The following is a 24,495-nucleotide window of genomic DNA, read 5'->3' as shown; positions in this document are numbered from 1 at the left end:
CGCGGCGCTCGGTTTCCGTGCAAAATGTTTGTCGGGCATTTGCCCGTCGCGCCAGTTTGTTAGCTCAACAGTGAGCCCTTTGTAAGTCTCCACCGACGGATAAAGGGGTCTCTCTCACAGCACACTCATTGCCGGCCACCGCCTCATCGACTAGATCACAGTTCCGCAATCAGGTTATATAGTCAATAATGAGCACATCTGCGCCTATTACATCGCGACAAAAATCGGCACGGATAGCGACGAAATCGAGTTCCCGTCGCAATGGCGAAGGCAGCACCTCGAGGCGCCAACATCCGACTGAGATGTACCCGGGTCTGAATGATATGTCGGATTTTCTTGAGGCGTTTCCGCTGGAAGTGATTCGGCATTTTACACTGCTTCGCGAGGTTGAAGCGAAGTGCACGACTAGCACGACGCTGCTGGCAACGTTGATACCCCAGTTTTTGGCGATGCCGCACAATGATCCTGCGCGGACTCAGGTGCTTGCGGAAGTGCACCGCATTATATCGGATTTACTCCCATGTTTTGAGGAGAAGATTCACGTGGCAGGGAGTGCGACTGAGGCCGTTGCGCGGCACATGGATAGATTGAATCAGGACTTCGAGCGGATATCGAAGGGCGGGGAGGTGCCTGACTCGGTGATCTTTGGCCCTGCGCATCATCCGGCCTTGATTGGTGACGGAGGCAAGGGTGATGATGTAGCAAAGACACAGACTCAGGCTAGTACGCGAAGTGAGAGCCGACGAGAGGCGATCGCGGCGAAGCGGGCGGCGCAATTAGCGGAGGACCAAGCAGAGTCTGGAGGGCAGTCCGGCAGCGGTTCACAGTCGAAGAAATCGCGAGTAGGTAACAGCTATGCCCAAACCAATGGAAATTACAGCAAATCCACGACAGCATTGACTGCAGAGAAGTATGCCGTGGACAATGCAGACGCCACTGCAGGCTCTGCGTCCGAAGCACCATCTACCAAACGACGCAAGGGCAATAACGACAGGAAGGAGAATTTTACAAATCAGAATGGATCATCAAATGGCGCCTTGTCAACAGTTGCAGCTGCACCGATACTAACATCTGCTGCGAATGAAAGTACCAGAGCACCGTCACCAGCACGCCCGGCAACTCCATCGGGCCCGCAATCGCGACGTGGAGGCCGCGCCGTCACGTCTCGTAACGCGCGACGACCGACTGTGCCATCATCTACTGCGTCAGATCCGATTTCACCAAACAGAGACGATCCAGAAAGCGAGCCTGTGTATTGCTACTGCCAGCAGGTGTCATACGGAGAGATGGTTGGGTGCGACGGACCCGATTGCAAACGGGAATGGTTCCACCTGCCGTGTGTTGGTCTCAGCGCGCCACCGAAAGGCCAATGGTATTGCAACGAGTGCGCAGCAAAGTACGGAAAAAAGTCCAAAAGCCGGAATTAGGACGGGGTCGAGCTGATGGGAGCGCTTTGATTACGGAGTTCATCGACTTGCTTGACAATTTGGTTCATGCTATTTAAATTCGGAGTCCCAGGTAACTGTGCGATTATTTGTTCGGGTTGCATATATTTGTACATACAATAGGATGATTTAATGAGATTACGCGTTATGTTCCGTTATTGATATGGTAGTTGTATTATTATTATATTAATTAGAACAATAATGCATAATTGTTAACCAATCTCGACAATGAACCGTTGCTACAATTGCAAAAGAATTCCAATCCTAAATGTACAATATGCCACTTTAGAAATGACTTGAATGCGTTTACATGCTATTTCAGAGCAAGACTGAACTGAAACGATAGGGTAATACTTAGATAGCTCGCCACTCGACTCTCTCCGTGGCTAGCAACTCCTCCTCAACCTCCGCACCAATTTCTACTTCGCCGCCCGGAACCTGATAACCCCAGCCTCCTTTCCGCATTCTCCGTTCGACAACCCATCCTCTGCTGCCGCGAACATACGCCACGACTTCTCGACTTTGAGCAGACATTGGCGAGGACATCACGGGAGACGAAACGGGAGTCCCATCTTCGTCTGTCTGCTCTGATATGGGAGTAAGTGAGGCATGGCTGATTGCGCGTTCAAGATCGGAATCGTCAGAGCTAGAAAACCCGTCCTCAGCACCATACGCGTTAACTTCGTCGATCAGCATATCATCATATCTGTCGTCGGAGAAATCAAACGCCGTTATATCAGCTAGTTCGGCTGCTGAATATATTTTCGCGGGGAACGGAAGAACAATTTCATTTTCCTGTTCATCCTCGTGCTCGATGTCATCTTCTTCTGGAACTGACAGCGGAGGATCTATCGAGACTTTGGTCGCTTTGGACGCGTCGGAACCATTGCGTAACAAGGAGCCGTTCGTGGACGAGTCGAACGAGAATCGCCTGCGTGTCTCTGTGCTCATGTCTGTTCTATGAGTAGCGGCTGTGGCGCTTCTACCTACTGGTTGCGATAAAGTGATACCCAGTGCATCACGGTCTCCAAGACTGAGGTCGCCGAGGTCCGTGCTAAACTCGGTCGTCACTTCAATCTGCGTACGGGCACGCGACGGTTCGGCTTTCTGTCTCGATATGATACTTGGGAGAGATGGTAGTGGTTTCGTCCGCAAAACAGATTTTGACACTTGTAATATTCGCCGAATTGTGCCCCTCCTCGTCGTAGATGCGCTCGCCCTGTCCGGCGTCGGCGTGGCGGTGAAAGTGGCCGATGTGGGTGACTTGACTGATGCACTACCAGTGCCCCAGTCATATGTTCGTGTTCCGTAAATAACTCCGGCCTCGATGGCCGCTTGCTTTTCCTTGTGGGTATTATCGCGGATTATGTGACGACGCGTGAACATGTATCTCGGATTCAGTCTATGGAAGATCTCGGGCAAGGACAATACGCTCGAATAGCCCTTCCCATCAGTATATGAGCCACCAACTTTGGTATTCAGATGATGAGACGTAGTAGGCCATAAGAGCTGTGTGATCGGGGACGTAGCTGTGACGGAATGTTCATTGAAGGTAGCAGGCGACTGTAGTGTTCCTGCCGCTCGCCGTCGCCCGCGCGGCCGCGGTGTATGAAGAAGATTAGATAATGAAACAGGCATTTATAAAATGCTCTAACCTGAGCATTTGTCGGGCTACCCAGACCATTTGTTGACTTTTTGCTTGGATGTTAAGTTCGCGACGTATTATTATTATGTGTGCCGATCACTGCGTAGCCGTTTCGGGTCGTCCGATGGCTCTTTGTGCCAAGCGCATGAAGTTTATTTTGGGATCAGGGACAGGACAGGGTTAGGTGACGCACGGTTAAGCGTGCACGTGAACATCGCTTATTGCAAGCATCGAGAAATCAATCTCCATCATATTGATTGGTCCCGCACATTAAGCTCAAAGAGTCGATGTGATCTTGACATGTAGTTATTCAATATCTACTCACGTATCAAGTGCATTCTCCTATACGTGATATGCCATGAATAATGTAGGAACCCTCGAAGCAAAGCATAGAGAAACCAGTTTCCTTGGTATGGCAACATGCCCCAATACACCCAAGGCAGTCTTTGTGGGATAGGAAATGAACGAACACATCCCGAGTACAATATTCAATGCTCCGGTAGACAGGAGATTTCGGTTGTCGGGACTTGTAAATCTGCGGTCTAATTAAGACCCAAAATGCTGCTGACGAACTCGAATTTATATTTAAAACGATCCTTTAAAGGTCTGCTACTAGTTTGGGAAAAGCATCCATATTATTTGCGACAATATCGAACTCATCTCGTCTTACTGGAGGGTGATATATAATGGTGATGGAGCGCTCTGAGTTTGTGTAGGTTAATGAGCCCATGCTCAAATATCTGTAAGTTAGTTATGTCATACTTATTCCCGAAAAGATGGCAACTAGAGCATTTATTATGAACAGAGTTACAGAGATCAATTGACTGTCTGTGCATTGCAGACGAAAGCAGTCAATCAAAAAGTCGGTAATTATTATTGACATAAGTTTTAAGCGATCATTACGCGATATGAAGCTTTAATTCTCACTTGAAATGCAGCTAAACGAGCGGGCTGAAAATGCGGCTGACTGATGCTGCTGTTGAGGATGAACAGCAACAATTCAGACTTGATTGTCAGTTGTGCCATCGGTCCATATGCTGCTGCTCTACGAAGCTTACCCAAGGTAATTATAATATATTAGAGGGGCATGCTTGCACCTTGGTGTTGTACTTTCCTAGCATTAGGAGCTGTACAGTCTGTTGTCTTCTTCACGAGTAATACTGCCGGACGGAGAATCAGTCTACAAAGCCTCTTGGCGCCGCTGATCACGCTGTGAAGGATTAGCGTGCATCCAGACTACTCCCCACAGCACGTTCCAATTGTCCCCACCAAGGAATTACACATTATTCCTGCGGAAGCAGCAGCAATTTAGAACGAAAACAATGGACTACATTGACCAGAAAGAATACATTGATTCCGATGTGTTTCTAGAGCCAAACCACGGTCATTTTTTTGAATATCAGAGGCAGCAGATGCAGGAAAACCTGAGGGTCCTGTCCGAGGAAGACGCGGTATGATTTGCACGGAATTTTTGCTGTCATTAATAATGCTGACGAGCGATGCAAAAAGACACACAAATCACGCGTGCGTGTCGCCCGAACATGTCTTCGAATCTTCAACTTTGTGTGCTCGTCCGTCGTTCTCGGCCTGACTGCTTCCACGTTCGCAGTGTTCAATAACACGAGACATCTCACCAGCGGCCAGTTTAACGCGTGGCCACCGCACGCTTATACTTGGCCGACTACGGTCACTCTTGTCGTCGCAGCGGTGTCAGTGCCTTTGAATTGCGTGATATTATATCTACTCGGTATGGTGTCATGGCGTTCGTCGTCGAGGATGGACACAGTCTCGACTATATTCTCAATCGTCGCGTTCTTCGCCGGCATCATCATGTGGACTGTCGTGACCGGATCACTCAAACTTTGGGGCCTCAAGGACCAAGTCGGGGGCAGAGATATCTGGACATGGTCATGCAAGCAGGGCCCACGGCGAGATGCTTTTGAAGGCCAGATCAATTTCGAGCGACTTTGTTTTCAGAATAAATGGAATTTCATTTGTGCTCTTTTGCAGATTGGGGCTGAGATGATGACGGCTGGGGTTGCCGTTCTCGCCTTGTATAGACGTGTTACAAAGAAAAGATTGGCCGAGGAAGAGCAGAATTATAAGGAATATATTAAAATGAATACTATTGATGTCAGGGACAATTGATTGGTTCTGTACGTACATGAGATTACGCAATATAATGTGTTTTGAATTGCTCTCTGAAGGAATATTGGCGCGAATAATAATGCAGTGTTTGACCACTTGTTAATAAGCTCGTATACAAGTTAAGTCATAAAACAGTATAATTTATCGTGAGAACGTGGAGGCCATGTGGCGCCCAGAAGCCACAACACGGATATAGTGTTTGGCAGTAACTCAGCCACTTATGGCGCATGTATTGACAAACTTGGAAATGGCTCCCTGCGCCACGCACCTAAATTTGGAGCCACAATTTGTTTTTGTTCTCGTGTAACGGACCCGCTCTCGTGGTTCGACGTTCCTATCCCGTCTAACTCGACCACGTCTTTTTGCCCTTCGATACCGCACACCATCAACAACGCGAACACTGTCCGGATTTTCGTGAGACGGCCAATTTGTCCTTGAGGTGTGCGTTTTGCTAGGTTGTCTCTAGGAGCCTTGCTTGCGTTTAGCTCGCTTTCGGGCGGCGTGGTTGAATGTTTTCCATGATGAACGGCAACCCCTTTCCGCACACGTCCCAGACTTTCAATATATCACCACATAGGTATGTCGCGTCTGATTTTGAGTCTTGCGAGTCAAATGAACTAATTTAGGACAGATTTCAACCCCGATCAAAGAGACATTTTTTGCGTAGGCAACCCTTGAAACGCCTCCTGCTTCTCTTATGTCCCCTCGCTCTTCTCCTGTTTTTCTTCTTCCCGAGCCTCCGCACACTCGCAGTCCCGTCACTGGGCACAAGGATATTCCGCGATGATCCACTAATAACGACTGTCCACCACTACGATCTCTCGAAATCGGCCGGCACCGGCAGAGGTTGGGAACGCGAAGAGCGCGTGCTTATGTGCATTCCGCTGCGTGACGCGGCGCCGCATCTCCCGCTTATGTTTTCGCACTTGCGAAACCTGACGTATCCGCATTCGCTAATTGATATGGCGTTCCTGGTATCGGATTCGAAAGATGAGACGCTGTTGCTGCTGAACACGTTCCTCGAGAAACTACAGTCGGATGAGGACCCGCATCAGCGCTTCGGACATATTGATATCTTTGAAAAGGATTTCGGGCAGGTCGTCGGCCAGGGGTTTTCGGACAGACACGGATTTGCGGCTCAGGGACCGCGTCGGAAGTTGATGGCGCGCGCGCGAAATTGGCTGCTGTCTGCTTCATTGAAGCCGGAGCATAGCTGGGTGTACTGGCGTGACGCGGATGTCGAAGTCGCGCCGCCGACAGTGATTGAGGATTTGATGCGACATAATAAGGACGTCATTGTTCCGAGTACGTGATATATTTTGAGCAGCGGCGCCATTTTGTTAATGTGTATGTATTCATTAGATATTTGGCGACCACTTCCGGATTGGTTGGGAGGCGAGCAGCCGTATGATTTAAACTCATGGCAGGAGAGCGAGACTGCGATTCAGCTTGCTCAGACTCTTGGCGAGGATGCGGTTATTGTTGAGGGTTAGTCGTTGTCCAATGTTTTTGTCTACGCCAAAAAAAAAAACTAACAGATAGTGCAGGATATCCGGAATACGCGACCTGGCGTCCACATTTAGCATATCTACGCGACCCGTACGGCGACCCTGATGTCGAAATGGAAATTGACGGCGTCGGCGGCGTTTCGATTCTGGCGAAAGCTCGGGTTTTCCGCGGGGGTGCACACTTTCCGGCATTTTCGTTCGAACGGCACGCAGAAACAGAAGGGTTCGGCAAGATGTGTAAGCGAATGGGGTTTTCCGTGGTTGGCCTGCCGCATTATGTCATTTGGCATATGTATGAGCCGAGTGTGGACGATCTGCGGCATATGGCGGAGATGGAGCAGGAGCGGTTACGAAAAGAAAAAGAAGCTCAGGAGGCCGCGGGTAAGGAAAAGCCTGACGGTGTAGGGTCTGCTGCTGCTGTTAGCGACAGTGGGGAGTCTCCGCTGAAGGAGTCGTCGCGGGAGAAGGATCCACTGGAGATGTACGAGAATGGCGAAGGGTTTTTGGATTCGGTTCGTGCGGCGCATTTGAGGGCGGCCAAACAGGTCGCGGAGGAGATGAAGGCGCAACAGGTCGCGATGGAGAAAGCCAAGGCTGAGGAAGCAGCAAAGAAAGCGGCCGCGGCTGCTCCTGGTGGGTCTGGTTTGAAAGACGCCAAAAATGCTGCAAGGAAGAGCAAAGACGCCAAGCCAGCGCGATAGACAAGACATATTCAACTATATTGTAAGAAGAACATAAAAGATCTGTAGATCTTTTAAGTTATCATATTCCCTATTCTCGCTTTGACGTATATATAAGGATAGACATTTGGTACGATTAGGATTGGATGATTTGCTTTCGCTGTGTATTTGTTTTCATCATCGACATTCCGCTTTTTTAGTTTGTTAAAATATTTTTCTTTTGCATAATCCATTGCGTTTCTGTAATGGAAGATTTTGTAGTTATGGGTATTTTGTTAGCTTGTATATCAAATATAAAATTAGTTAGTTTGTGCAGCGGAAGATAGTGAGTGATTGTATCGAATATGATAAAATTTGGGAAACATAACGTGCAATAGCCCGAAATAAGAAAATTGGAGCTGATTGTTTGTTAGGTGTTATCTGATGGATTTGATTACGATTGTGTTGCCCGCGGGGCCCAGCCACTTAGGCTACCTAGTCGGGTTAGGGTCTAAAGTGTAGGAGCAATAGAGGATATGGTTAGTTTAAGTGGGAACTAAATTGTAGCATGCAGTAACGCAACTAACTCGGGTAAAAGAACAGAATGGCGCAACTGCGGCAGAACGCAAAAGGCAACCAACTCCTTGACAATTTAATTAGGAGGGCGGTTGTCTGTACTCTGTAGAGGGCCTGAAATATATATGGTAAACAGAGTAACAAACCTGCTCATATTTTAAACCAAGCTGCGATTATTTTACTAATACTGTGGAGGGGGCGCAGCTACTCTGGCCACCGATGGTGAAGTCGCACGTGACGTATGATAAGGTTCTTGATTGGCCAAAGATTGTAAAGAAAAGGCTTGGCATTTGATCAGCGGATGCAAGAAGTAGAACAATCGTGATTCGTGTTTAGTTTTGTAAGTAAAAGATGCCTGGCAGGACTCGCTAGTGTCGTGCCGAGTGGGTGGATGAGGTAGCTAGCAACAATGGCTGTTAGAGAGAGAGATAACGAACGCAATTGCCCCAGCTACATACACAAGAAGAATACGAAGATGGAATTCGCAATAGTTGTTTCATGCTTGATATATTTTGCATTTCGGCTAATAGAAAAGTGTGCTCGATGGAATAAGCCTTACTTTCCGCAGTGTCAATTCCATGCCTGCACTGGCCCCTGACCGACCTTTTTTAAATTTACTTGACCCATTGCCCTCTGTTAATTTCTCTGCTCCACCGCCGCTCATCTCCCGCAGATGTTCACAAAACACTCAAGCAAGTTCAAAGCAGACGGGTGCAAAAGCAATACGGGACCAAAAAAAATGGGCCTTGGCCTGTTTTGCCACGCCAAGTGGTTCTTACTCCCGGTGCCAAGACAACAACATATCCGTCGCGAGTTGCACAGTTATGGCTTCATATGCGTCATTACAATAGATTCCATCCACATCTGCGCTCGCGCCGTGACTAAAGAATTAATTCTTACATCGCGTACAAGAGCAGACGACTTGTCCCCCGCCGCCATCGTCGCCCATCTTCCGCCCTGACTGAAGGCTTCTAGTTTTTTTTTTATTCCACTGGTTCGCTTTGCTACTTGTTTGTCGCTGTTATCGTTGACACGAACTTTTAAAAGACGATTCCATATTCGCCTCGATAATACTCGACACAACCCCAAGCTGCCAATCTGGCGACTCAAGCGAATCCGTCTTTGCCCCACCCCTACCCAGCCCTGCCTCCCATGATGTCCTCTGTAGCGTCCGCTCCATACCTCTACCATCTGCCGCCATCATCCTCCTCGTCCGCCGGTTATCCCGCCATTCCTTCTCTCATTGTCGAATCCCCTGCCGGTCAGTCATCTGCCAGCAGCGGATATGTCGTAGCGACTGCCTCAACCACTTCTCCAACCTCGTCGACAACTTCGTCAGTGTCGACCACTTCTTCTGGGGGCCGCCTCTCAAATGCATCCTCCTACTCGTCAGCTTCGAACTCACCGACATATAAGGCCCACGGCCTCTCGTCTGCGCCACCACCCCCAGCGCCTATTCCACGGCACAACTCCTTCAGCGGTCCGTCCTCGACCACCGGCACCGTTCCGAGAGTTGTTCCATCAAAAGACGCGGTGTCAGACTCAAGCGGCTTGGTGTGCCAGTGGGCCGCCTGCGGTGATCGTTTCGAGAACCCAGAAGACCTCTACAATCACCTCTGCGACTTCCACGTCGGTCGCAAGTCAACAAACAACCTCTGTCTGACGTGTTCATGGGGCAACTGCCGAACATCCACCGTCAAGCGCGATCATATCACATCCCACTTGCGCGTCCACGTTCCACTCAAGCCCCACCGCTGCGATTTCTGCTCAAAGCCGTTCAAGCGCCCCCAGGATCTGAAGAAGCACGTCAAGACCCATGCTGATGATTCAGTCTTCCTTGCACCACCTGAAGATTCATCCCGGCAAAGACTACACCCGCCCCAGCACGCTTGGAAATCATCTCGCGAAAACTCGGCCCCTACCGGCGACGAACACTCGCAATACTCGGTTGCGGCTACTGGATTGAACTACACGCACCACGCAGCACCAACCGTTGACGCTGCATCCCAGTACCAGCTGCACCAAGACGCCTCATCCATGTATTATCCCCCTCCACTGCCACCGCCACAGCAGCAGCAGCAGCAGCAGCAGCAGGCATCCTATGGATACGGCGGTCTGCATGATACACAGGCCGGTCTGTTTAACCCCCCTCACCATCCAACGGTTAGTCATCCCGACTTACCGAGATCAAAACGTGCGCTCGACGCCGCCAACGATTTCTTTGAGGACATCAAGCGCCACAAAATTGCGCCAGTATACGCCCAGGACATGGCGTCACGACTGTCGGCTCTCGAGGCACTTGTTGGTGTCACGCCGCCATCGACAGATTACATGTCATCCGCTGCCGCTGCCGCGTCCGCCGGCTACCATGTCCCACCTCAAGCCCACTACCCAGGACCACAGCCAGTCTCGCATCCACCGCCGCAACTGCAGCCCCCGCATACAACTTTGCCAGCATTGCGAACTAGACAAGACATGCTTGAGACTGACCACTTTCTGAACCAGCTCAGTTCAAGCATATACCACGCGCCCCTGCATTCCACCGCGTCTTCGTACGCTGCCCCTCAGCACCCATCCTACCACCCAATTGTAGCACAGCAGCCACCACCACCCCAAACCGCGCCATTCACGCCTATCAACGCGGCAGAGTCACAGGCGCAACACCAATCCGCACATCTCGCTGCGTCGCAGCCAGGACACTACTCACACTCGGCGCCGGTAATGGCATCCAGCACAGGAATCTACCCATCCCTACCGGCAGTCGCCCACGGCGTGTCTTACCATTCTCCGCAGTCTCACCCCACTCTCGCAAGCCGCTTCGACAATGACCCAACTCGCCGATTTAGCGTCGGCACGCTGCAAAAAAGTGCATTACCGGTCGATGATGTCGACAATCTTGTAGAACATGTCAATGCCAGCCTCGTGCTCGATGACCAGAAAGAGGTGAAGCGAGAAGTTACTGCTGGCTTTGCTTTGGATGCGGCAGCAGAACGACAGAGGAAGATGCATTTACTTGTTATTGAACGGCTGCGGATGTTGATCGGTGGTGTACGCGATACGATATGATCATACGTAATTTCAATCTATCTTATACGTTCGGTTTTTGTATTACTATTGCGGTGTGGGATAAGGCGATTTGTCATAGACAGTAGTAAACATGGAAACACTCCGGTAATTGGTTTTTATGTATGGTGGAAATAAGGTACGGTGTTGGCAACGGAATAATTTTTGTCATGGACTTGGTAGGGTTAGTGGGTGGCGGTACAAGATTTGTTAAACGAATTATTATTTATTGTTGTTATCTCGAAGTAGCAAAATTATTTTTATTTTGTTATAAGTTATTTGTGGAATTTTTTTTATTTACATGTATTTATCGTAATGTGACTTTTTCATAGTATTGAACAAACCACCAAACTCAGTCGCCGTTAGAATCCAATGACAACAAATTTCAGTACTTATTATGAACTAAGTTAATAAACACAATCCACAATTTCTTAAATGCACGAAATCAACAGCGACAACAACAACAACAACAACAACAACAACAACAACAACAACAACAACAACAACAACAACAACAACAACAACAACAACAATAACATGAACTACTACACATTCACTCTCGCGGCACCTCCTAGCATTCATCAGCAAATTATAGCCTGCATTAAGAAGCCAATAAATCAGCCGGAAACTGATTGAACAGCACCTGCTCGACGATTTCTTCCCCACCACCACCCTTTCCAAAGCTCACCCGAAGCCGCAACCGGACCTGCGCGCCGACACTCGCGCTCACCCGCACTGCCTGGCTAGCACTTTCGCCCGGTGCCAGATCAGCTTTGGAAATTGGACGGAGTTCGACATGTTGTGTTTTCGGGACGGCAACTTGGAAGGTTATGTGATTGAGTGGGATGCTCCCTGTGTTTGTGAACGACGCGAGGATGTTGACCACACCGGCCGGTGTGGTTCCGTCACGGATCGGCTGAAGTGTCAAGGTCAACCCGTTTTGGGCGTAGGCTGGGTACGAGGGATATGTCTGCCCGCCCGCAGGATTAACCACCGGCGGATTCAATGTTTGCGTGAGCGTTGGGGATGATATCTGCATTGGCGGCGAAACGGGAGCCGATGCCGATGCCGATGTGGATGAAGCCTGCGTGCTGAACAAGCCGAGAATGTCGTTGATGCTCTGCTGCTGGCCGTTCGCTTGCGGTTGTGCGCTTGCCGTTGATGGACTACCGCCAAATACGTCGGCGAGGAGATCAGATGTATTGCCGGTCGTCTGGCCATTCGCCTTGCCGTTCGTCAGTGAAGGTGACGTAGGAAGGGGTGGGAAATTGCCTCCGCCGAGCGCCATAGAGAGTAGATCCCCGTTCGCGGACGCAACTGCTGACGATTGCGGCATATCGTCGAAGCCGCCGCTCATTAAGTCTAACAGTATCTGCTCGTCATTAGCGCCATTCAATACAATTGCACAGCAAAACAAAAAAAAATTCATACATCAGTCTCGCTCTTCGGCTGTGACGCAACGCGAGTCACACTCTTTATAGCCTTCTTTTCGGGCTGCAATTTTCGATCCTCCCGAATAACAGCGGCCGGCATCTTCTCAAGAACACCCCGCCTGATGTCGTCGAAGCCAAACAACTCCGCATACTCCACCGCTCGCTGCTGAATCTCAACGTCTAGCGCTGTCGTCTGCGACATAATTAACCGACGGATCCGCTCAATCTGGCTCGGATCCGACATCCGAATGGAAAGCTTTACTAGTGCGTCTAAAACGTATTCGTGCACAGTTTGAGTCGCGTAAGTACTATAGAGTAAGCCCTCAAATATCTGCACAATATCGGACTCTTTGACTTCTAACGTCGTTTCCTCATCCTCAAACGTGCCCGCCTTCAACAGCTCGTCGCCATATTCACCGATTATCCACGCTCCCGCCAACGTTAATCCCTCCTGCGTAATATCAGACCGTAACAACGAATACAGCTTCTGCACGGTGTACAACTGCATGTTAGGTGTATTCGACACAAGCGCAATGAACTGCGAAATGATTTGCTCAGAAACATAATTTCCAGCAAGCTTGAGCACCCTCAGCACTGTGTCAATGTGCCAGCGCTTGTTAGGCGCATACTTGTCAGCCGCAACGCATATCTGAATCGTCATGTTTGCCTTAAACTCCGTGTCCGCTGTTTCCAAAAACACGAGCAATTCACGCACGAGGACTCGGACATTCTGCTCATTGATCAGATCGAACGAGAGATCCAGCGCACGTCGGCGGATAGATATGTCAGCGTCATGAAGGCATTCTAGAATCGTGTTGCGATGTCGCTGCACAGCGTTCGGTTCGAGCTCGACCACCTTCGACAAAGTGTTCAACCCCACGTACTTCACGTTGTTGTCCTTAGTGCCCAAGAACCGACCAAGAATGTTGATTCCGAGGACACGGAGCCCACTGTCGGCATCGATGTCTAGGATAGTAAGTACAGTCTCGTACAAGATCGCGTTGCCAACGTTTTTGGAGGAGTCTGTGTTGGTCGCGATTTGCGCGAGGATGTCGTTCATTTGTTCGGTCGCGGATTGGTCGCCACGGCCTAGGACGCGCAAAAGTCGGAGGATTTTCACTTGAAGGAAAGGATCTGAGATGCCGGCCACATCGTGTTCGGGAGTGTAGCCAGATGTCGTTAGCGACTTCAGTTGTCGAACAAGAGAAGGGATGAACTACTGGGTATTAGTAAGAATGCTTAGCTGCTTAACCCATGAATAAAGAATTGTACCTGTCTGAACTGTGGGATCAAATTGGGTTGTTCGACGCATAAATCGTAAGCGAGAGTCATTCCGCAGATCAGCACTCCGTGGTGATGATCGCCTAGTAACGACTTCGCCTTGTCGACAAACCGTTCCTCCAACTCCGGCACCTTTCGAATAATTCTCATTGCACACAGTGCCGCTTTCTTTCTCAAGTACGGATTCTGAGTGACTACGAGTTTCTCGATGTCCGTAAACAGATCGCGGGCCATTTCCTGCGAGGCGATATTACCCAGCGTGCACAGTGCCAATGCCACTACGTACTGATTTGGATGATTCAAGTCACTATCACATCAATCAGCATCCCACTCCACAAGATCACCAAGATCGCTCACTTTTTCAATGAATTCGTAACAAGAGTTAAGACCTCCTGATTCTCATCCAATAGTAACATCGTCCCCAAGTACCCAAGCCGCTTATCCGAGAACTTACTCGTCGCTAGCAGCTTCAGACACTCAATCTGTCCGAAATGCGTCCGCTCGCCAAGCGTAAACAGGTACAGCAGTTTAGCAATATTCTGCCGCCGCAAATTCGTATCTGTGAAGTCCTCGCGAAAGGACGTTCGAATCGCGGCAGACTCTTTCTGGATCACAGCGCGTTCGTCGGCCATAGTTTTGGCGGCGCGCACGGACTTGATGAATGACTTGAGAGATGACATCGTGTTGAATTTAGATATATGGTTGTCGTTATGTGCGTCGGAATGGCGTTGTTGCCCAGCTAACGCGAGTCTAGAGTCGACCAGGGGAGCAGATTACACAATGCTTCTCAAGATCAAGAGAGCTAAAGACCGAAACCTATGCGCGGACGAGTCTCGTCTGGCTGACCGGTGATGCTGATGTTGAGAGCCAGTCAACTGTAGATGGATAGTACTTACACGATATGTATGTGGAAGTTATTGCAGCCACTCAGGCTCGCAACTAAGGTAAGGTTGTCAGTGCGGACGCGCTTAGTACGGGCGCGCAGCTGTGGGCACAGCCGCAGATAGGTTCCCGGCGACGACTTTCGTCTCATGGCAATAAATATTCAACATATCTAAATATTCTGCATTGACGCTTTTCGACAAATGTTTGACCTTTTCACAATATATTGGTCGTTATGAATCCGTGAATAGAAATGGTGCAAGTACAGGGACCGCGTTGTACGAGAATATATTTCGTCTATTCCACCCATAAATTCAACATCAATGGGACAATCACAATATACAATATACCTTTGATAGACAACATAGCATCCTCATCTATTCCATCAAATATCCCTTGATTACCTCACAAGAGAAACAAAAATTAAAAGCCGTAATTCGATAAGGATAATAACTGAAAAACTAAACAAATAAATATACAAATTATCCCAAATGCAATTACACCTGTTGAAACTGAGAGTAGTGTGATTTAACCGAGCAATACTAAAGTGATCCGAACAACTATAGAAAATGGGTAACGAAAGAACAAGAGAGGAAAAGCATAAGATGTAACCCAAGACATAACGCACATTACTGCTATATTGCAAAACAAACCAACTTTTGTTCTTCCGTAAAGCAAGCATAACACCGCACCAATCTTTTGCAATTTTAATGTGATTTATTTCATCGTCTGTAATTTAATGTGTGGTGTGCCCTCGGTGGTACTTCAAACCGTTTAAGTTCTTGTACCGCTTGCCGCAGACTTCGCATCGGTATGGCTTGTCCTTTTCTAGTCCTGGATAATCCGGGTACGGGAATTCGTTATCGGGTGAAATAACTGTCAACGTTCCGTCTTCGTTCTGACGTAAAACTTGATTTTGATGACCGTGCTACATGACAACGCTTTAGTAAGTCAAAAAGCTCAGGGATTTGGGCCAAACTTACTTGTCTGTGGTATTTCAACCCGTTTTGATTCTTGTATGCCTTCTCGCATCCAATGACTGGGCACTTATATGGCTTGTCGTCCCCTTGGTGATCCATAACATACAAATGCCTAGCTGGGTCGTCTATACACATTTCGTCCTCTTCCTCGTCCATCATCATAGGTGTCCCTGCATCCGATGGCTCAGGTGATAGAAACACTTCATTCGTAGACACGGCCTCGAAAACCTGCACTGGCCGTGAATTATAATACATTGGCTCTGGTGGTGGCGAGGGCGAAATGTGAGCCTCTTCGTAGTGCTGTAATAGATCGTGAAGCGTGGGTAAGCGCTCGCCACAGCAGTTGTAGTCACGACAAAAGTTAGCCTCGAGCTTTGTGAGATACGATCCAGAATTAAATGATGGCGACATATTAGACATGTTCACTGATGTGCTGAAATTGATTCCGTTTGCTGGGTTAGGTTGGCTACCTACGAAAGGCGAGTTGCTCATCATCATGACCCTACAGTACGGTCAGCATAAACGCGGATCTCAGCAGAACACAACTCGAAAACAAGGCAAAAAGCAACTCTGAAGCAAGAAAAAGCACAATCCAATTGGGATACAATGCCCATGAGTGAGCTTTGCAGGTCAGTATGGAATAATCAGAGACTGATCTTCGCATCAAAACATGAAACTCGCGGTGACATCTATGACAATCGAGACCATGCAAATGGATAATACATTAATTCTCATTCACGCTGCAGCATAGCATCGTACTGTCAGACAAATGTGTGTGCGAGGCCATGAGACGGAGTCTTGATGGCGATGCCATCTGACAATCGCTGTCGGCTCTGTAACTACCAGACTTGGTATATTCCACATCCAGACACCAACGCAGCTGCACAGCTATGCTCACGACTAACAACAATATTCCTACAAAGAAGAACTTTGGGTAGGGCCATCAAAGGCACTGTATAATAGACACGAACGCAAACTACTTACTCATCTTTGAGCCATGAGCCGACACTGATACCTCCCCATGAGATACCGCCCATACCCTGCGAGTGGGCCACGGACTCTCTACGGAATCGATGGTGTTGCTGCTGTGGCCGCTGGTATGATATGTCGATAGGTGCCGGCATCGTTTCTATCACTTCCGTTGTCGGGTTCGATACGTATTAGTGAGAGACGAGAGAAATCCAAATGGTATGTTTAACGAGAAGGAGCAAATGATGAGACTGTGATGGCGGTGGAGCGGCAACGGTGGCCCTAGAGACACTCTTCCACCCTATCCAAATATGGAAAGCTCTTCAATGTCTGACAGGAAACGCACCGGTTAAAACTTGAAGTACACAGCCGTTGACGAAAATGCTTACTACCATAAATGTAATATTTTCGGGTATTTAAACCATAACTTGCACTGCGCAGTTTCACTGATGCGGTCTGGTCAAGACCAAAGATACTCAATAAAAGTTCAAAGGGTCAGTAACCCTGCCGACGGCCGCATCAGCTTCGTCACGTCTCCGAGTCCTAGATAGTTTGGTTTTCGACGTTAGATAAATATCAAATTATCCTAACTACTCCATCACAACACATTCTCTTGGCCACTGATTGCAATGGATTTCGCACCGTATCAGAGCGAAGAGCCTTCCGCTGCGCGCCCTGGTCAGGGTGGCTCTGGGGGTTACACACCACCACCTTTCCCAGCTTCCAGCTCGACCGCAACCCCCCCACCACCAATGTATTCAGCATCTCCTAACGCCTACGCCGGTGGTTCATCTTCAGCATATGGCCCTCCAGCTGAAGAGCAGCAGAATCCAGTGAACCAGTATGAGACTAGTATACCACTCAGGTGAGCAATTGTTATACTTATCAAGTTGGCATGCATGTTCTTAAATGCCGCCTGTGAGCGTTGCATTAACAATTGATTTCAGATTAGATTATGAGTCATTAATTGTGTACGCCGCTCTTCCGCCTGTTGGTTCCGTAGCGCTGTTGATCTTCGAAACAAAGAACGACTACATTCGGTAGGATACAATTGTTGTGAAAGTGCACTATCTTCGTTGGTTACTGACACATTTTGTATAGTTTCCACGCGTGGCAGGCGTCTCTGTTATTCACCCCTCTATTCATTCTCTTCATAATCCTCTCTTTCTCTACCGTTCTTTCATATCTTATTCTCGCAGTTTATATTGTTTTTGCGTTGTACATGGCCTACCGCGCATACAGAGATTCATCAAGCCTCGAGAGACTTGAGCTGCCAGTTATAGGTCGTCTGGCTTCAGATTGGGTCGATTCGGAGTGATTTTAACTTGTATATTGTAAAAAGAATCGACCAATACGAGAATGATAGATTTAGTAGGTCTGGAGTTGTTAAGATGGCATAGCAATGTTTTGGTGCTGGTGTGGTCGCAATCATTTTTTCATATCAATGCACTTGAATTGAAAGTGGCCATGAGGCAATACGAGAATATGGGGAACAGCAGAACCGATGCTGATATATTATATTATTCCGAATGGGATTGGATTCATTTTATAAGCAGGATGCTGTTACATAGTGGTGATGGAGTAAATTGTAATCGTTTTCTTCTTTTTTTTTTTTCTAAGAGCACCAATTCTTCATTTTTCACTTCAATGCAATTCGTCACTAGATCTCAAATTATATTATCTTCAGTTCAGGGAACGTCCCCAAACCTCTGCCTTGCAAGCTCCTTAAGCATATCTATTGTCTTCTCCTCTCTCGCGTGCATCTCTTCCCATCTCTTTCTCCGTTCGGCGTCCTTCTCCCTATAAAATGCCTCTCTTTTCTCCTTTTTTATTCTTTCCTTCTCTACCTTGCGGGCCGCTATTTCGCTTATTTTGTTAGAAGGTCCACCACCGACAGCTCCATCGAACAACTCATCGTCGCCAACTTCATCGACTCCTCCTGGTGAATGTGCACGGATATACTCCCTACGCGTTTGGTTCTCCAATCGCCGCTTCTCAATTTTTGTATCTCTTGGACCCGATGGGTCATTTGCGCCTCCAGATAGTAAGTTTTCAGCCGCGCCAGTGTAATGTACTTCCGATTCCCGCATTGCAAGCATTCGTGCCGATCTCATAGCTTCCAACGACTCAGCATGTAGCTCTGAATTCATAAGCTGTATGTCAACCGCAGAGGGTAGTGTAGGTCCTTTCCTGGGCCTGGACGGTGGAGGGATACTTGAAATATTACGTTCTGCGTCTGTTGACTCAGAGCGGGATGGAGAGGGATATTGAGTGGGCAATTTAGAAAATGCAGGGGCTTCGACCCATTCACCGTCATCGTCATCATCATCATCGTCCTCGTCCTCGTCGCGGCTAGGCGCTGGCAGCCGCGTCGTCACCTTCGACCATGATCCTGTATTTCGATTTGGATACCGAGATTTGGCATCGCTGTCCGAAGGGGGCCTCGCATGCAGACTTCGCTCATACTCACTTCGCGTATCCTTAGTCGGACCGTAGTGTATCCGCGTTGAACGTTTGCGTCTATCATCGTAATCCTCGTTACTGCAACTGGAATGTTTTCGTTTGATATTGGCGTCGAGTAGGTCCTGTCTTGCTTTGTGGCGCCTTTCCTTATCGCGAGCACCTGCTTCCAACTCATCAGCAACGCTTTCCAGCCACCGATCACCCGAGGACATGTAGTCGTCTTTAGCCGACGTTGAACTTGTGATCCTTGACATTATCTGGCATAAATTATTCGTAAAACTGAGGTAACAGAATCGATGCGGACGGCTGACATAAGTGAGACGAAATCATGGGAAACAGAGTTTCGCGCATGGTACCCCGAAATTCGTTGCAACGGTACACAAATGCTTTTGAGAGTAATATATACCGTAATATTTAAACTGGGGAACACTTAATGCCCTCGTGAGCCGCAGTTGCTAAGGCCTCGCCCGGATCTACTGCATTATCACCAACTTCACACTTGTTTTCCTGTTGCGCAACAAATTTTGGCCGTAGGGGACACATATATCAGTTGGTAGTCCTGTTCTACGACTTGAGTTTATTGGCATAATCGCCGACTAGCTGGATCAGCTTAAGAAATTACGACGCGACTCGAGGCAAAGAGCCAGGGATCATCACAATGTCAACCACAAAAGGTGAAAGAATAAAGCTGATCCCAGTATCTTTGAAGGAGGCAGCTCTGGACAGCCCGTCCTTTCGAACGGCAGTATGGCATATTCATGAGCAGGTCGATGCTGTCGAACGCTGGATTGATCTCTATGTCAAAGCCGGGCATCGCCTTAGTAATGACGCAGATAGCATGCAAGAAACGATAAACATGCTACTTGGACGATCGTTTCCGACATTTATTACCCAGAATATTATTGACCATGACTATACGCTCACGGCCATGATGTCATATTCCGAAGGATTGCGGATATTTTGGTCCAATTTCATCAAGTGCATCAAAGGCATGGAGAAGAATGTCACTGAACAGCTAGAGATCTTACATCGAAAGGAGATTAGACAATACAAGGTATTGATCTGTAAATGCGTCAATGGCATTAGGCTGACAGCAATAGGACATCAAAAGGATATTTGATTCAGCGCAATCACGATTTGACACACTTGTATCTCGATACGCTTCTCAATCAAAAACCAAAGAACCGTCCGCACTTCGTGAAGACGCCTTTCAGCTATACGAAGCTCGGCGGCAATATGTAAAGGCATCATTCGATCTATGTGTTGTTACTGTGTCATTGAAGCATGCCCTCGACCGCACAATCATTCAGGCATTCTCAGATCAGTGGCTGATGTTTGGACATGACATCAACGAGACCGGTAACAGCCCATATTCCGGCATCGCTGATGATTTACGACGAATCCGGAAATGGAGTGACCAGATGAAGGCTCCGATGAAGATTCTCTTCAAAGAGCTGAGCATGACGCGACGAGATCTCGAGGGATTGGTTTTGTATGAGATCTCACCGCCAAGAGAGCTATCAGAATATTCGTCATGGACAGTCTCGAATCCAGCAGTAGTGATGGACAAAACTGGAAGTCCGTCGATGCCTGGTAGTTCTATGTCAAACGAACGCGCGTCAGTAATCGATATACAGACGATGGACTCAGAGAAACATGGATGGCTATTTTTGAGAACATATGTGGGGAAACCAACGAGGCAAGTATGGGTTCGGCGATGGGTGTTTGTGAAAGATGGAATATTTGGTTGGCTAGTTCAGTCACCAAATAGAACTTATGTGGAGGAAAGCGATAAAATTGGCGTGTTGCTGTGTAACGTTAAACCATCAACTGCCGAAGACCGGAGATTCTGTTTCGAGGTCACTACCAAGGAGTCAGTAGCGATTTCAATTATTTACTAGTCAAGGCTAACATTTAGTAGCGCAACAATCGTGTTCCAAGCCGAGAGCCAAAGGGATCTCGCGTCGTGGCTCGGCATCTTCGAGATTGCGAAACGCAAGGCATTAGAGTCTTCCAATGTCGCCGACACTGATAAAGCTTTTGCCTTAATCCCCCCTCTACCTGAATTTGCGTCCACAGTCCAGACTTCGGCAGACACAGAACTAAGTCACGAGCGACATGAATCTCTTCCTGTGCATGCACGAACGTCCTTGGATTTAAACCGGGCGGCCACTAAGAGAGCAAACGCACCAGCTCCCACTTTGCAGGCACTCATAACGGCCGGACAGTCTATCGCGGGGCAGCATGCACCTCAAAATTTTATAAGTGGAGCCGATAGGTTATTTGATGAGATTGTGCCACCTTTGACATCACTGGCTCCAACGACTCTGGCCAATAATCCTTTGGCAACGTCAATGACGAAGACTGCTATTGTCGCTCATGCAACAATGCCTCCGGTTGACTTCCCAAATGGTCTTACTGCCAATATATGGGGAAGTGTGGTATGTTTCTAACTTAAATTCTATTGTACGAGACTAAGTGTATTGTAGAATTGGGCTGCACGCCAGATTCTAGATGATGCTTCGAAGGAGAATGACAAGAAAGCCGAATTAAAGACGGTGGTATCCCTCGAACCGCCGCAAGAAGAAGGTAGCATGTCACCAGTCGTCCTTCAACAGTTATACGACAACAGAACATATCCTGCTTTCTACCCGTACGAACTGAAAGTCCAAGATGCGCAACTGAGATCAATATTTTCAGATGTCAGCTTGGATGAGAATGTGGTAATGGTTTTCCGTGGCGTTTGGAATAGCAAAACTTCGCACGAATTCTCAGGTCGTGCGTACGTGACGCAGAAGCGGATCTATTTATACGCAAATAACGGAGACATGATATTCATCCACCACAGGTCACTAGGCGATATTGTGTCAGTACGCGGTGAATCAAGTCAAAATTTTGATTCTTTCTATATTGACTGCAAGGACGGCGAGGAGATTTCGGCGAAGACTTACCTGGATTCGGGCCGTTTAATACAGCATCGATTCCAGCTGTTGATCGACAACTTCAATAGTCCTACTGCTCTGGAACTGGAAGCTCTACTACAGAAATTAAGGGAGGCGAAGGTGACTGCGACTGGATCGATGTCCGACGGCTGGGACGATATGCCAACCTCTCTTGCCGAAGACGAGAACGCGGATCCACTCGCTGTAGCAATCCGTGACAGGCCGATTGCGTTAGATCGAGGCTTGCTGTCTCCTGCTAAACAGCTTCCGGAGCGAAAGGTGAGGAGCAACGTAAAACTTCCTGAGCAACCAGTAGAATATGATCTCTCGAAGACAATGGATAGGCAAGTTTATTTGCAAGAATTTGATATATCAGCAAAAGCTCTTTTCCATCTTCTGTTCGGCGACAAGTCACTTATTTTTCAGAGCTTGTACTACGGTAGCGGTGCTGTAAACGTTCATCAGAGTCCGTGGATACGTCTCAGCGGACGGAATATGGAGCGCGAGTTCTCATTCGAAACAGCGTCGACTATCGTGAGAGGATGGTCTCGGAAACAAAATATCCGATGTTTTCAGAAAATTGAACGAATGGAAGACTACCTTCTTTATGTTGTGGCCGATACTCATACGCCTTGGAATTTGCCTTCTGCCGACCTGTATTCGCAGATTAATCGATATGTTATATCATACATGTCCAAGTCTAGCTGTAAGCTTACTATATGGACTAGCACCGAATGGACAATATCGAGCCCCCTTATAAAAGGTACCGTGTACTTATTGTTGTCTGTGGAGGTTCGTCTAACTTGCCTTCTAGCGTTCGTGCAAGGTCCAGCACTAGATGATTTAGCCGGCGACGCGGAAACGCTGGGAATGCTTATTAATTCTGATGTGCGTAAACTTGGAGTGCGTGGGCGTACCAGCAAGTCGATTCAGTTATATGGACAAGTCGGCAAGTCAACAGTGCCATTGGAGATGACATTAAGGGACCGCGAAATCCTTCCTCTACAAGACAAAGGACGACGAATGATTCTCTTTTCTCGACGGTCTTTCGTGTACTTGGTGATTAGAAGTGTCTACAGGCTATTGGAATTAGGAATTTCGAACATCCTCGTGATACTCTTCCGTGCCTCGCAGAGTGTTCTGTCTTTTGCAGACGCGCATTTGTTACTTCTTGCCATTGCGATCGGGTCAGTAGTTCTTAATGTGTTCCTTAGCACACGATCGACCGTGGCATTTTGGACTGAACGGCGAGTATACAATACTTTGAATCAGATTGGAGTGCGACCGAATGGAATCCTTGCAAAGGCTGTGTACTTAAAAGATTTGAATGATTACATCAGCGACGGAATAGGATTGGCTGTGAATCCAACTGGCTCTTGGTAGGTTACCAGCTAGTTTTGTGGACTATCTTGCATGAAGTATGCTGACTTCGATATTGTAGCTATTCTAAGTTCAGAAGTCTAAGCGAATTTCTTACACCTGATTCACCAATCGAGTTTGTTGACTCATCTTACACCAATGACATAACCCAAGAGGTCGCCCGCCGAGTTTGGATAGCGCGTCAGAAGGCAGGCATAGAGAGGCATCAACACATAGTCGCGCTTCGCGTCATCTCGAAGATGGAAGAAGAGCTTGTTTCCGCAGAATGGTCGAACTGGTTACAATCTGAGCATATGCGCTGCGTCGAACTATTATCGCGGGAGACTTTGTTGAATAGAGATGCTGGGCTGAACGCAATGGTGCCCGGGACACCAGACGAAGGTAATATGAATGTGAATGCAACTGACTGGGAGACAATCATTCGCGAATACTGCCAAAGCTGCAATGACGAGTTCCATAATTGCCAGCGTGGACTGATCTAGACGAGAATTGACTTCGATTTGACGGGGATCGATGTAAGATAGAATGCCGGGTGTGTTGATATTGTGTTTGCCTGCAGGTTGTACCTCTTCTTGAATAAACAGTTTGCTGCGTTTGGATGTTAGTATTTCAGGACAATGGGCAAACTTGTAGTCTACATTTATGCACGTCATTCTTGGATAGGATTATCAGGTACAGGACTAACTGCCCAAGCGAAGCTGTCAGACAAAGGTTATGATTGGCATCTACGGGGTAGTATAGCGATGCTACTCCTCCAAATGTAAAACATTTTTACTCAGGTATTGCTGGAGAGCTTTATTCTACCCAACTTTCGCAACAGTCGCGAATTATACGCAGCAGAGGTTTTTAGATGGCTTTTTTTTTGTCTTTGCTCAGTAATTGGGTAGCCTTTGTTTACGCCTGCTTCCAGTGTTAGACCTAACTCTCTGAGGGAAACTATCCGATTCGCTGGTCTTTCAGTCTGGACTTGTAATTGAGCGCAATTTATTGATACAAACGTTTCTTTTTGTGATTTCAGAGCTACGCCACACTTGACACGAGGCACAGTAGCTTCTTACAACGATATCAAACTTCCAGACCACTGACGTCAAATAATTTGTCGCATAGAGGGTGGTCATGGA

General features: G+C 47.9%; 11 protein-coding genes across 11 annotated transcripts; 6 read left to right on the top strand and 5 right to left on the bottom strand.

Moving 5' to 3' along the window:
- Nucleotides 1-19: 19 nt before the first annotated feature.
- On the top strand, nucleotides 20-1,665 carry V1513DRAFT_449115 (uncharacterized protein). The gene has a single exon (XM_066898631.1). It carries the CDS (start codon nucleotides 189-191, stop codon nucleotides 1,425-1,427), a length of 1,239 nt encoding a protein of 412 aa, XP_066752183.1. The 5' UTR covers nucleotides 20-188; the 3' UTR covers nucleotides 1,428-1,665.
- On the bottom strand, nucleotides 1,608-3,184 carry V1513DRAFT_449114 (uncharacterized protein). Its single transcript, XM_066898630.1, has one exon. The coding sequence runs from the start codon at nucleotides 3,081-3,083 to the stop codon at nucleotides 1,800-1,802; it is 1,284 nt and encodes a 427-aa protein (XP_066752182.1). The 5' UTR covers nucleotides 3,084-3,184; the 3' UTR covers nucleotides 1,608-1,799.
- A 1,228-nt stretch (nucleotides 3,185-4,412) lies between these two features.
- V1513DRAFT_459736 (uncharacterized protein) lies at nucleotides 4,413-5,238 on the top strand (the record flags this gene model as incomplete). The annotated part of the gene is made up of 2 exons (XM_066899783.1): nucleotides 4,413-4,541; nucleotides 4,600-5,238. The coding sequence occupies 2 exons, from the start codon at nucleotides 4,413-4,415 to the stop codon at nucleotides 5,236-5,238; spliced, it is 768 nt and encodes a 255-aa protein (XP_066752181.1).
- A 274-nt stretch (nucleotides 5,239-5,512) lies between these two features.
- On the top strand, nucleotides 5,513-7,787 carry V1513DRAFT_417894 (Anp1-domain-containing protein). Its single transcript, XM_066895882.1, has 4 exons — nucleotides 5,513-5,815; nucleotides 5,870-6,543; nucleotides 6,601-6,726; nucleotides 6,786-7,787. The coding sequence occupies exons 1-4, from the start codon at nucleotides 5,748-5,750 to the stop codon at nucleotides 7,445-7,447; spliced, it is 1,530 nt and encodes a 509-aa protein (XP_066752180.1). The 5' UTR covers nucleotides 5,513-5,747; the 3' UTR covers nucleotides 7,448-7,787.
- Nucleotides 7,788-8,927: 1,140 nt separating this feature from the next.
- On the top strand, nucleotides 8,928-11,378 carry V1513DRAFT_417892 (uncharacterized protein). Its single transcript, XM_066895881.1, has one exon. It carries the CDS (start codon nucleotides 9,134-9,136, stop codon nucleotides 11,045-11,047), a length of 1,914 nt encoding a protein of 637 aa, XP_066752179.1. The 5' UTR covers nucleotides 8,928-9,133; the 3' UTR covers nucleotides 11,048-11,378.
- V1513DRAFT_449103 (adaptin N terminal region-domain-containing protein) lies at nucleotides 11,291-14,702 on the bottom strand. The gene is made up of 4 exons (XM_066898629.1): nucleotides 14,116-14,702; nucleotides 13,750-14,065; nucleotides 12,476-13,693; nucleotides 11,291-12,416 (listed from the first exon to the last, which is right to left on the bottom strand). Exons 1-4 carry the CDS (start codon nucleotides 14,436-14,438, stop codon nucleotides 11,646-11,648), a joined length of 2,628 nt encoding a protein of 875 aa, XP_066752178.1. The 5' UTR covers nucleotides 14,439-14,702; the 3' UTR covers nucleotides 11,291-11,645.
- Nucleotides 14,703-14,710: 8 nt separating this feature from the next.
- On the bottom strand, nucleotides 14,711-15,646 carry V1513DRAFT_449102 (uncharacterized protein). Its single transcript, XM_066898628.1, has one exon. It carries the CDS (start codon nucleotides 15,320-15,322, stop codon nucleotides 15,041-15,043), a length of 282 nt encoding a protein of 93 aa, XP_066752177.1. The 5' UTR covers nucleotides 15,323-15,646; the 3' UTR covers nucleotides 14,711-15,040.
- Nucleotides 15,377-16,040, bottom strand: V1513DRAFT_432810 (uncharacterized protein; the record flags this gene model as incomplete). The annotated part of the gene is made up of 2 exons (XM_066896415.1): nucleotides 15,377-15,568; nucleotides 15,624-16,040. The coding sequence occupies 2 exons, from the start codon at nucleotides 16,038-16,040 to the stop codon at nucleotides 15,377-15,379; spliced, it is 609 nt and encodes a 202-aa protein (XP_066752176.1).
- A 1,028-nt stretch (nucleotides 16,041-17,068) lies between these two features.
- On the top strand, nucleotides 17,069-18,261 carry V1513DRAFT_449099 (uncharacterized protein). The gene is made up of 3 exons (XM_066898627.1): nucleotides 17,069-17,454; nucleotides 17,537-17,629; nucleotides 17,691-18,261. Exons 1-3 carry the CDS (start codon nucleotides 17,219-17,221, stop codon nucleotides 17,905-17,907), a joined length of 546 nt encoding a protein of 181 aa, XP_066752175.1. The 5' UTR covers nucleotides 17,069-17,218; the 3' UTR covers nucleotides 17,908-18,261.
- V1513DRAFT_449097 (uncharacterized protein) lies at nucleotides 18,172-19,426 on the bottom strand. Its single transcript, XM_066898626.1, has one exon. The coding sequence runs from the start codon at nucleotides 19,304-19,306 to the stop codon at nucleotides 18,278-18,280; it is 1,029 nt and encodes a 342-aa protein (XP_066752174.1). The 5' UTR covers nucleotides 19,307-19,426; the 3' UTR covers nucleotides 18,172-18,277.
- A 284-nt stretch (nucleotides 19,427-19,710) lies between these two features.
- Nucleotides 19,711-23,856, top strand: V1513DRAFT_432807 (uncharacterized protein; the record flags this gene model as incomplete). Its single annotated transcript, XM_066896414.1, has 5 exons — nucleotides 19,711-20,106; nucleotides 20,153-20,925; nucleotides 20,974-21,493; nucleotides 21,542-23,373; nucleotides 23,436-23,856. The coding sequence occupies 5 exons, from the start codon at nucleotides 19,711-19,713 to the stop codon at nucleotides 23,854-23,856; spliced, it is 3,942 nt and encodes a 1,313-aa protein (XP_066752173.1).
- Nucleotides 23,857-24,495: the final 639 nt, after the last annotated feature.

Source organism: Lipomyces chichibuensis (assembly GCF_038497645.1).
Source record: "Lipomyces chichibuensis strain CBS 12929 unplaced genomic scaffold V1513scaffold_29, whole genome shotgun sequence".
NCBI lineage: Eukaryota > Fungi > Ascomycota > Lipomycetes > Lipomycetales > Lipomycetaceae > Lipomyces > Lipomyces chichibuensis.
This window is presented reverse-complemented; position numbering and strand designations above follow the sequence as displayed.